The sequence below is a fragment of the Trachurus trachurus genome (assembly GCF_905171665.1).
Source record: "Trachurus trachurus genome assembly, chromosome: 22".
In the NCBI taxonomy this organism is placed as follows: Eukaryota; Metazoa; Chordata; class Actinopteri; order Carangiformes; family Carangidae; genus Trachurus; species Trachurus trachurus.
In genome coordinates this window covers 13,023,699-13,035,268 of record NC_139907.1, presented here as the reverse complement: position 1 = coordinate 13,035,268, position 11,570 = coordinate 13,023,699, and the positions used below count along the sequence as shown (strand labels likewise).

The following is an 11,570-nucleotide window of genomic DNA, read 5'->3' as shown; positions in this document are numbered from 1 at the left end:
TCCGAGTCGCAATCTCTTAATTTCGCCTGCTTCTTTTTTCCCTTTTTTTCCTCTTTTTCTTTTACAGTGATAATAAAACAAGATAGCGATCTGGAGGCATTAAAGGAGACGCGGACTTGCGGGATGAAAACGGACTAAAAAGATTCGTCCTTCTCTTGAACATCATCACCAACCGTCATTCATTCATTACCTTGACAACCTCTGGCTTTGATTGACAGCTGGAGTGGCAAAAAGCCATGAGACACGACAGTTTAGTTACATGCAGGTTGTTGATGGGCCGATTGTAACCTTCACTTTGGCGCATTTTTTCTTTATTTTCCGAGGAAAGAGGGAAAACAAGAAAAATTGCAAAACTCCCTGATGCTACGATTTCAACTGAACCACACTGGCGAATAGGAGAATTCGCAAAGTTGGTTGAAAAAGGGATCCTGCCACTAAATCACTTTCTAACCGGGACTGGGATATTAAATATACGACAGATTCAGGAGTTTATTGGAGCGCAGCCTGATGGCGCAAAGGGTAGGTTTTAAATCTCCTACACTTACCTGTTCAAATCCACTATAGGGAGGCCCCCTCGTATCGCTATAACCTCTTGTCGGCTGGTGGCAAATTTGCAAAGTATTCATATCAAAGCCGCGATATTTGACATTTTTGCAGCGCCCTTACTCTTCAAGCAAAGTGACAGGCTCTGCCTTCACCGACAGCCTGCCTGCACGACAGTCGTGGAGCAGTTTCACAAGAGACTCCAAACTAATTCGCTCTCTCCACGCACCAAACTCTCTTTCCGCGGAGCATCTAAGTTATAATGTTTTTGGTAATGACAAACCCTTTATCTCAGATAATATGTGACACTTTTCCTCCCTGGCTTGCAACAGCGTTTTCTCAGCAACAGCTTCTTAGTTTCTCATTTGCCTCTGTTTAAAATGAGACGGCATGCTTTTTTCTACTTTTCACGTTTGTTTAAAAAAAAGAGAAAAAGAGCAAAGAGAAAGAAAAGTAAACCGAGCAGCCGGCGCTGACTTTTTTTTTTTTTTTGCTCTGATTTTATCCCCTTTAGTACGATGAGCTGGCCCATTACGGTGGGATGGACGGAGTCCCGGCGTCGATGTACGGGGACCCGCATGCTCCCCGGCCGCTTCCCCAGGTCCACCACCTGAACCACGGACCGCCGCTGCACGCCAGCCAGCACTACGGAGCCCACGCTCCTCATCCAAACGTTATGCCCACCAGCATGGGCTCCGCTGTCAACGACGTTTTAAAGAGGGATAAAGATCAAATTTATGGGTAAGGTTTGCATGATCCAAAAAACACCGTCCTGCATTCTGTAGCCTTTCAATACATTTCCCCCCTCAAGTTTTCAGCTTTTCTGCAACTTTAGTTCTGTTGGACTTTCTCTCCCACCACTAAAAATTTAAACAGTGTTTTTGTGCAAGATTGACCGCAATTTCGGAGCCCTATTGTTGGCCAGGGGAGTTTTGTTGATGTGTAATTTTATACGCATTGTAGAAGGCAGCGTCGAGCCTGCAGTAAGTAAGAGTATAAGCCTCGAGCTTGAAATACAAGCTATAAAATAATGGGGAAGCTCCGTGCACAGTCTGAGCCTGGGAGTCACAGGCTGCAGGGAAGTGTAACAAAAACTATTTACACCAGCTTAACAAATGTTCCACTTTATAAAGTTTGCTTTAATATTCCAGAGCAGGATTATTTGTCTAACCTTAACCAGTCTCAACTCATTTAAACGTTCTCCTTGATACAGAAACTTCATTTTTCCTCCCTCTGCACACACACACTCACACACTCACACACACTCAGAAACATACACACACATTGAACGCGCATCCCAACACACCGAGAGTCTTTCTATTCCTACTGTTATGAGATTATTCCACAATAATGAAGGAATATACGTTAGAAGCGACGACTGTGAACACTTTGGAAATGTTTTCACATATCGCTCACAAACACACCCACACAGAAAGTGCTCTAATCCTCAGTGTATCACTGTAATCTGGGGTGTAGCACAGCAAATCCACTGCAACGCTTTTGCTCACATTGTCATAAGTGGAACAGAGTTTACTTTCATTTTTGAACTGGCACAAATCTAAAGCACTCAGATGAAGAAACTTATGTCAGAGTCAACTTCTCGTAGACATGGGTTTCATTTTTTTTCTTAAAGATTGAAATGATCTTTAGAAAATTATTTACTGGGCTGTTTGTCTCATGTTGATAGAAGAGTGGACGCTAGAGTTTACTATTTTTTTATTCACCTCTGCTCCACTGTTATAGTTACAGGCCTATAGGGAAGAGACATTGGAGTCCTCGGTGGCTCAGTGCGTCTGCAGTGTAACTCTGCAAAATCATTTCTTTTTCTCATTTCAAGTTTTTTTGGCACACCGTATAATTTCTCTAAAATCCCCGTGACCTCTGTTGTGTGTGTCACCCTGTTTTTTGTGGAGTTTTTGTTGACTTCTGTGCCGTTTTTAGTTTTGCACTGCAAGAAATGTCAGTGGCTTCATGTCACACTCAGTCTGAAAATCCTTCATTTTCCTCCCAAACCGAGGACTTGAAATATTCCAGATGCGCATTAAAACTCGTCCTCAGCTCAGACTGGCCTCCAAAACAATTCCTCCCCATTCCACATATATTGCTTTAGCCGTTGTCTGTCTCGTGTTAAGATGCGTTCACTTGCAGTAAGAAAAGTGTGTTAGAAAAACTACACAGCGGGAAAGAAGTCAAACAATCTCACCCAACATGTCTGGTGTTTTTAGATTTGCCGTAATATTTAGTTTAAAGTATCATAAAGGCGACAGATCTGCAGGTTGACATGGACACTTTTTGCAGTGGGCTTTGTGGAGCCGGTGTGCTGCTTGTGCTCAGCCTGTGTTTCCCTTCTTGCAGTCACCCTTTATTCCCACTGCTCGCACTGGTTTTTGAGAAGTGCGAGTTGGCGACGTGTACTCCGAGGGAGCCCGGCGTAGCAGGCGGCGATGTTTGCTCCTCAGACTCCTTCAATGAGGACATTGCTGTCTTTGCCAAACAGGTCAATTTTGCAATATTAAAAAAATATATACCAATAACAATGATATATTTTGTGGCTGCGTCATGGCATATGTAGTTTTCTGCCTGCTTCATGATTTTTTGCAACAACAACTTTTTTTTCCTTATGATATGATAAAATAATTGTAGTGTGTGTTCTCTGCGAAATTAGTGAAAATGTTGAAGTTGCATTACCAGGTTACATTCATGTGTGAAAACACACACACTTACACACACATACACACACATATACATCCTTCACATTTCATGCCAAACTAACTTTGACATTTGGTGTATTATTTTAGGTCCGAGCAGAAAAACCTTTATTTTCATCAAATCCAGAGTTGGACAATTTGGTAAGCGCACACTTTGACCCTCTCTGTCTCCCATGCAGTGTAGTCGCCGCCTCGGTAGCGGCTGTAGGTGTATATGGGGCTGTGTAGCGTTGGCTTCTCTGTGGAGGAGGTGGTGGGGTGGATGGACTGTGGAGTGTCCGCAGCATCAGCACAGCGAAATAAAGTGAACATATGATTTAAACTTCCGCACAGATGTCAGATCAGTTTTGAAGTGAAGCTGTGTGACCACATTTGTCGCTGTCATTGTTCAGTCTTCCTATCTAAACTGGCCCAGCTGTGACCAGTGTGTGTGTGTGTAGTCACTGATTGGGGCTTTTACAGTTTCAAAAATATTCCTGGCTGTGGTGCACTCACTCCATAGGGCCATATGACAGACGGATTATCACATATCTGTTTTAAAAAAAAATTTAATCTAAAAAAAATTCTGATATCAATTTGTTTTATTTTCTTCACTTCCAGATGATACAAGCCATACAAGTATTACGGTTTCACCTCTTGGAATTAGAAAAGGTAAATATTGCACATCTTTATGTTCTTATGGCGAAGCATGACGCCGCCTGCACAAACAGCCTGTATTTTAATGTAACTGATATTATTAGTATCCAGTGCATGGCTGGGTTTAGTAACAGATGGGCTATTATTATTATTATTTTAAATGTGGATAAAGTTTCTTTTTTTTCATTTTCATAAAATATTCTATTTTATTACTCACAACTCTTTGTGCAGCTGCAGTGAATATTGATAAAATATGCTGGAGCTTCCTTTGCTCACGTTGCTCGTTGTTATTGATCCGCAGATTTAGTTTCAGCTGCTCATTATTTCTCCAGCTTACGGCATGCTCTTTATTATTATTATTATTATTCCATATTTTCTCTGTGTGTGTGTGTGTGTCGTTCAACTTGTTGCTCCAGTCTCTTGAGAATAATAAGCACTGCAACAATTTCACTATTGTTTCCTCGCTGCCGATAATGCCCCTTAATTGGAGTTATTCTTGGACATGGCTGAAGCGTTTCCCCATCCTGAAAAAAGGTGTTTTCTTCCTTTTTTTTCCCGCCTCTAGGTGCACGAGCTCTGCGACAATTTTTGCCACCGGTACATCAGTTGTTTGAAAGGAAAAATGCCAATAGATCTAGTAATCGACGAACGGGATGGCAGCTCGAAATCAGATCACGAGGAACTCTCGGGATCATCGACCAACCTTGCAGATCACGTAAGTAACACAGGCTGTGTTATATTCCTCATAAGTGATGTGCTGGGTTTCTTTTTATTTTTATTCTAGTCCGTGAAGTGAATGCATGCGTTTCTGTTGGTGGTAGAGCAAACCTGAGTCGACAGGAATTTAAAAAGACAATGCACGTGAATAATCGAGTGTGGTAAAAAATTATAATCACATTTGTTTTAATGCCAACTTTTGGGCTACTTATCCTCTGCTGAGTGTGTGTGTGTATGTGTGTGTGTATATGTGTGTGTGACCCTGCTGTGCCATCAGTAAATAGAGCATGCTCTGTTCTGCAAGGAAAATCTGTCGATCGATGTTCTGGGGTCAGAAGCTAGATGTGATACAATAGACTGAGTTATTGTTTTAGTCTTTTGATTAGGGGCAGTCATGTGTGCATAATGCGTCCCCTACTTGTGCTTGTGTGCTCGAGGTTGGAGCGAGTGTGTATTGGGGAGGGTGCGCGTGCGCGTGTGCAAATCGCTGTCGTGCATAATGGGGAGAGTTGCACGCTGAAAAGAGGAGGTAAAAAAAAAAAGAAGAACGTGAGGCAATTATCTGTTACGCAGGTTTAACGTTAAAGCAGGGTATCAGCGGTAAGCTGTAGCTTTAGGCCAATATTTAAAAAGAAAGGGGCTTTATTATTTGGGGCTGTGGGAGCTGGATATGGCCTGTGCGTATAAAGCTGTGGATTTTTGCTGCAGAGGTGGAGAAAGTGGTAGCCTATTGAAATAGATCTCAGAGCTAAAGGCTTACCATCAATGTCAAGTTCACAAGGCATATGATGGCTCGTCTGGAGGGCCCTCCATTGCTGTTGATGTTAATGTGTTTAATTGTTTCGTATTGATTTGCCGTGTGGTTTGCTCTGCAGTGGCTTTCTCCTCTGCTCCCCGTTTTATGGCTGGAGGCTCCATAATGCTGAATTCAATTATATGCACCTGAAGTACAGAAGCTTTAAATTTGAGGATCGATGCCTTGGTTTAAATCGTGCATTTTCGGCGTAATAAACACAGACTCTCCTCGCTATATGGATTGAGCTGACAGTGTGTTATTGAGTTGATATCTGTGAATTATTGCGTCTTGCATGCATGTGATAAAGCTAATGTTTGGATGGGTGGAGGAGGAGGAGGAGGAGAAGAGGAAAAAAGAGAAGCGACTAGTGCAACAGAGTGACTAGTTAATATCTGTGCAGCACAAGGGCCAAGCCTATTAGGAATTAAAGCAGATTTAAGTGTTATGCAGAGTCACTGCGCTGCATCTGTTGGGTCTGGCTATAGGCCTAATAGCGGTGGATTCCCTTTGAAAGCCCCGTCCCGTTCACGCCACGCCACGCAGCGCGCTTGCACAAGGTGAATTAAAACCCAATTAGACCTTAGATGCCGACGTTGGTTTGAGAAACGGTCCGAACGGCAATATTGTGGTCCTCCAACACAAGTGTAGAAATGAGGCATGCTGCTGTTTATATTGTAGAGATTAGATAAACTAGCCTGTTTAGTTTCATGGCAGATGGTTGATACTCAAGCCAATTTCCAACGGTGCCTCCGGTGCTCAGACACCAGCGTTGTCATCAGTCCCACTTGTGAGAAATATTTTGATAATTAGAAAATTAGATATGCCAATAAAGCAAATCAGGGGCAGCAATAAACAAAGAAGGCTGCGTGACAAGCCATTTATCTTGGAGTCCTGTGGACTGACCACCTCATTAGGTGTTTAAGTTTTGAGGGATTTATTTCACTTTTGTGGCACCAATGAACTTTTTATTATAGCCGACCTAACTGCTGGCCTGGATTTGACAAAAGCAGGCAAAAGTTTTTTTTTCTTTCTTTCCCTTGTTTACTTATTGAGCTGAGAAATGAGCTTGGTAGTGGAGGGCTACAGCACAATTATGGAAACATACACACTCCAACTTACAGTTATTATTTTTAATAAATAACACAATGTATGATTCTCGTGCTGTGTGTGTGTGTTTGATAGAAATAATATTTGCAGAAGGCAAATCTATGGAGGTTAAAATGTGTACATACAGCACTCATGATGTGAAATCCTTGTAGTAAATAGTTAACTTCTTCAGCTGTAATTCCCTGTCTAATTAAAAAAAGAAGAAAAAAGAAGCCAGCTACATATGCCTACAATGTGTTTTGAATATTGGACACAACGCACAAAAAAAAATGCATTTGGCTGCAAAACTGTACGGCTGCTTGGAAAGCAATTTCTGTCCTACTTGTCTTGATTTATTTATTGTATTTATTCATTTGTATTTGGCTGTGTTTTATTATTCATTTCTGTCCTTGCCTCTCAATGCAGAGAGGAAGGCGGTTTAATAGTTAGATATGCTAATTTATTTAGTTAGAATCTCTCACGTCCATTTTTCTTTGCTTTGATATGCATTTTTAATATATAGCCCTGGGCTACATCTCATTTGGTGAAAGTTGGTTTTTCTGGAGATGATGAGGCTCTTCACTGTGAAGGAGGCGGCCCATTGAGCTTGTTTTTATGTGTGTATGTGTTTGTGTGTGTGTGTCCTCTCTACCTCTCTCTGTCCCCCCTCCTCCCCCCCTCCTCATACCTGACAGTGGAGCATAATAAGCACAGTTTTATTTACACTTGAATGCAGCATTGTTTTAGAGATGATTGGATTATGGTATAGTGAGAGCGAGATGAGGTCTTGCTGACACTGTTGATTTCCCGTCTTCGCTCTCGGTGACTATCTCAAACATGTAGCCCACCCAGGGCTTCCTAACTCATCGCCCCTCCGCAGATCAACCCCATCCCATTTAAAGACAGAAAAAAAGATGTTGTATTACACATGAAGGGTGATGGGGAGAGGAAAGAAAAAAAACCCAGTGCGGTGTAGATTTGTAAATGGTTGGTACAGTGTGTGTGTGCCTGTCAATGGTTTGCTCTCTTGTCTTTTAATTAATGAATAAAATTTCTGTCTTTTCTGTGCTACATCCAATTAGGGAGGCAAATAGAATTAACAGAGTCTGAATATTATCTGTTCTAATGAATTAGCCTTTGTGTCTTCTCGTGCTATTGTGCCGCTTCTTCACTCGAGCTTACATATTAACTGAAGGCTTTTCATTTCCTCTATGCATATGCATTATATGCCTTGGAAACTGTCTTTGAATTTCTTCATAGCTCTGGATTTGTTAAACAGAATTTCTGGAACATTTGCAGGACTAGTTGCTTTGTTTTGGAGAGCTTTCCTCAGGGAGTGATAGTAGTTCCCATAGAGGTTATGGTGTCGCTTATCTTGACTCTGCATGGCTGGAAAGGGGAAAAGAGAGAGAGGGGGGGGGGTGGACCTTTCTGTTTACATTTGATCCTCTGGTACAGGCTCAAGGCGTAGAAGAGCATTGGTCAGATGTGGTGATGTCACAGGTTCAGTCAAGTAATGCAATAGTTCGTCTTGTGCCGCATGCAGTGATTTACTTTGTGTATCGGCGGAGACGGGTTGCTCAGTAATGTCCTGTTCCTGTACGTCGCTGTTTGCATGGTGCAACAACGTGCAGCTCTCTGCCTCCGCTCTCCTGCCTGTGGACAGCGAGCCCTCGGGCCGAGCCGGCCTGCTGAACCGTGGAATTTCTCTGTTCTGGAGGTGTTCTAATTCAACTAGCTTTGTTCTCCTCCTCGGGGACCTATACTCTGTTTGGATCTCTCCCACCCACCCCTCCTCTTCTCTCTCTCTCTCTCTCGTGAAAACAGTGCATCGTTGACTTGGACCGCTCCGTCTGATCCACACAATTGTTTTGTGATGGTGGGATGTCTGGCCTTACATTTCCTATTTGATTAGTGTTCAGAGGCAGGGCCCCGTTGGCAGGCATATCTAATCATCGCTGCCGTGGCTGGAGAGAGGCGAGGCTCACTTGTTGCGTCCCTCACACTCCCCTTCCTTTAACGGCATGCATGCTGTAAATGACTGCAATGAAAAATAGTCTCTCAGCCTTCATTTTAAGACCATGACATACGTGCATGTTGACTTGCATTGAAATACAACATGTACAGTTGATTATAGTACAGACCTAGATTTACATACTAATTTGAAAGCCCATATTTTATCGTTATGTTTTTTTATAGGGAATAAATGAAAGTAGAATTATCTGTAATGACTTGTCTGTTTTATATTTATGCCATTTCATATTTTGGATGTGTCATTTTGACGTGTGCCAAGCCAATGAATCACAATAGTCGTCAGATTTTCTTTCAATATAATCTCTCCTTTCTGGAGACACATTTTCACATGTAATGTGCCATTCACAACTGTAAAAAAAAAAAGGTCGTTTGTTTTTTGCCTCAGAGAAAGTTTTCAAGCATCCACACAATCACTAAATCCCTCACGTCTGTTAAAACACGTTCAAGTGAATTATTAGCTGCTGAATTAAGGACTCTTTATATTCAGGATAATTGAGGGTGTTGTAAATACTCAGCTGCTCAATGGAGGTGCACCTACACTTTTTCAAAGTGGCTGTATATAATTAGACTCTCAACCCAACAAAAACGCGTGAGGAGTTTTTTTCTCTCTCTCTGTTTATGCCATGTGGCAAGATGCGTCTTGAAATGTCAGCTGGCTTTATGATTTACGGCCTTGTGTGTTTTCTGTTGTGTCAGCGGTTCTGTTCATGTTCAGCACAGGATCCCTGTAGCCGCTCTTTTTTTTTTTTTTTTTTGCAGTACAACATACAGTACACGCACACACACACGCACACACACAGACACAAGGCTAGTCACTCCCAGCCTACCTTACACTGCTACTACATCTTCCCTTCCCTCCAGGTTTCAGGGGAATTTGAGGGAAATTCAATGATGCCGCTAAATCAATTTTATTTGAAATTCCTAGGGATGTAGGCAGAGTGCAGGGAGGGAAGTGAGATTGTGCCAGGCAGGTGTTTGTAAATGAGAAACAGGGGACAGGAGCAGAGGAGACAGCAGCATTCTCCTGCTCTCCTGTGGCCTGGCTGCACTACAAGCCTTCCTCCCTATATTGTCTCCTGCTTTTATATTAATTACAACTTGTATTATCAGCCGCCAGTTGCTAACCCCAGCAAACAGAAAAGGCTGCCCCTAGAGACCATGCTTCTTTTGTATCTTATTCTCTATCTAGTCCTATTGTGTTTGTGTGTGTGTTTGTGTGTGTGCGCGCGTTCCCGGCTGCACTTGTGTGTGTGTTTGCTTGCTCGCTAGCGTCCTCCTCCTCCTCCTCCTCCTCCTGGTAACACTGCTCTTTAACACAATTAGTGAAGAGCATGGAGTGAACCATGTTTGACTCCTAATTATGCCCAGCTTTAGGGAATAGTCACATGGGCTAGAGGCTTTTTTTTTTTTTTTTTTTCCTCTTTTGCTTCTTCCTCTGTGTTTTTTTTTTTTTTTTCCGAGGACTTCTTGTGTAGGTTGAAGAAGACTGTTTGGGTGACATGATTTTTTTTTACAACTTGTTTGAACTTTATCAGACCCACGGGGGTTGTGACAAAATGGTTGTGTGTGTTTGTGTTGTGCGAGCGCGGTGTCTGATGATGCACACTCCGTACCTCAGAGAGGCCCACTAAATAATTCATAGGGAGGAAAGGCTGTTGCTTTTGTCGCCTCGTTGCGCGTGGAAAGTTAACGCTGTTGTTTTGATATTTGTTGTCTTGTTTTTGCAGACGGGGTTATGAATGAGAGGTGACTTACAGGTATTACAAGTGAAATGTGCACTTCATTAAAAATACTCACTAGTCCCTGCTATCTACTGCATTATTATTGTTCGGTCATTGAAAGTGCTGCGGTCTGCTTTTTGCCCTACAAGAACCGACCTAACAAAGCTTTATCTATATCCCTGCATACAGGCCCATTAAACCCACAGGGTAGCAAATCACAGCAAAATATCATTCCCTTTAACACCATTAGCTGAGGTGTCTTTGAATTTAATTTAGTGCCAGCGCCATTAAAAATGACACATTACCCTGCAATGATAGCTAAATTAAGTCCTATCGATTCAGCTGTTGCATTAAAACCATGCTGTGGCCATAGCTGGCAAGTGTTGGAGAGAGAGAGAGAGCGAGAGGGAGAACAAGAGAGCGAGAGTGTGTGAGAGCAGCGAGCATAGTTTTTCAGGTCTGTCTCGCGTCTTGCCGGCAGTGGGTGTCTCATTGTGAGGAAGTAGAAGCCAGTCATTTTCTTCTCTTGGAACAACAACAGCCCGTTCAGAGTGCACTGAGCTCAGCGCTGCTTAAATACATTATGCTCTCAGGGAGTTTGGGATTTTTACCTCACTTTCTTCCTTCCCTCCATGTTCCATATGACAAAGACAAAATTAGAGTGTGTGAGAGGTTTGATGGGCTTTTTCCCACATTATTGATTTTGCTCAGACTGGGTTGTGCTGAGAATAACAGAAAACGACTATAACACCAGACCCTGTTCACGTGAAGTATGCCATGTGTTGATCACACACACACACACATCACAATCGCCTATCCCTCTCAGAACAGGGACACTTTTACCTCCGCTCACTCTGGAGGGCTAAAACCCACGCATGGGCTATTGTTCGCCCTGTCTTCTTGCCCCTCTTCTGAGTAATTCTCCAAGCTCTTTATCTGATTGCCATTCGGCGAACAGCTGACGCTGAGAGGACCTTGAGTGGAGCGGAGGGTCTGAAGGGCCTTGTGTGTTTCTGTCTGCTGTTTTCAGCTCCGAGCTGTTTAAGAAAACAGCCCTCCTTCCCCAAAAAACTTAGCAGATAAAAGGGCCTCGCTCACAGGCATAGCAGCAGTCTCGCCTCCACAGCAGAACAAGCAGCAGCACATCAGGACTGTGCACCCAGGGGAGCCTCAGCAGCCGCTTGTCTTATAGCCTCTGTATCCCTGCAAACCTCCACTAGTCTCCAGGCCCTATCCTGTCTGTCCTCCTCCAGTACAACTCACTCTGACTGGAGCAACAAAGCAGGCAAGGCAGGCAGGCTCCTCTCTGGCTGCAGCTGAGGGAAAAGA

General features: G+C 43.0%; 1 protein-coding gene across 3 annotated transcripts in view; it reads left to right on the top strand.

Moving 5' to 3' along the window:
* Positions 1–692: 692 nt before the first annotated feature.
* Positions 693–11,570, top strand: part of meis2a (Meis homeobox 2a) — a 79,326-nt gene continuing 68,448 nt past the window's right edge. For all 3 annotated transcript variants that reach the window (XM_083997826.1, XM_083997825.1, XM_083997824.1), the window contains exons 1-6: positions 693–814; positions 1,058–1,284; positions 2,899–3,040; positions 3,342–3,392; positions 3,852–3,902; positions 4,453–4,602. In XM_083997826.1, the coding sequence (XP_083853952.1) occupies positions 806–814; positions 1,058–1,284; positions 2,899–3,040; positions 3,342–3,392; positions 3,852–3,902; positions 4,453–4,602 (630 nt within the window). In that variant the 5' untranslated portion in view covers positions 693–805. The remainder of the gene's footprint in view (positions 815–1,057; positions 1,285–2,898; positions 3,041–3,341; positions 3,393–3,851; positions 3,903–4,452; positions 4,603–11,570) is intronic.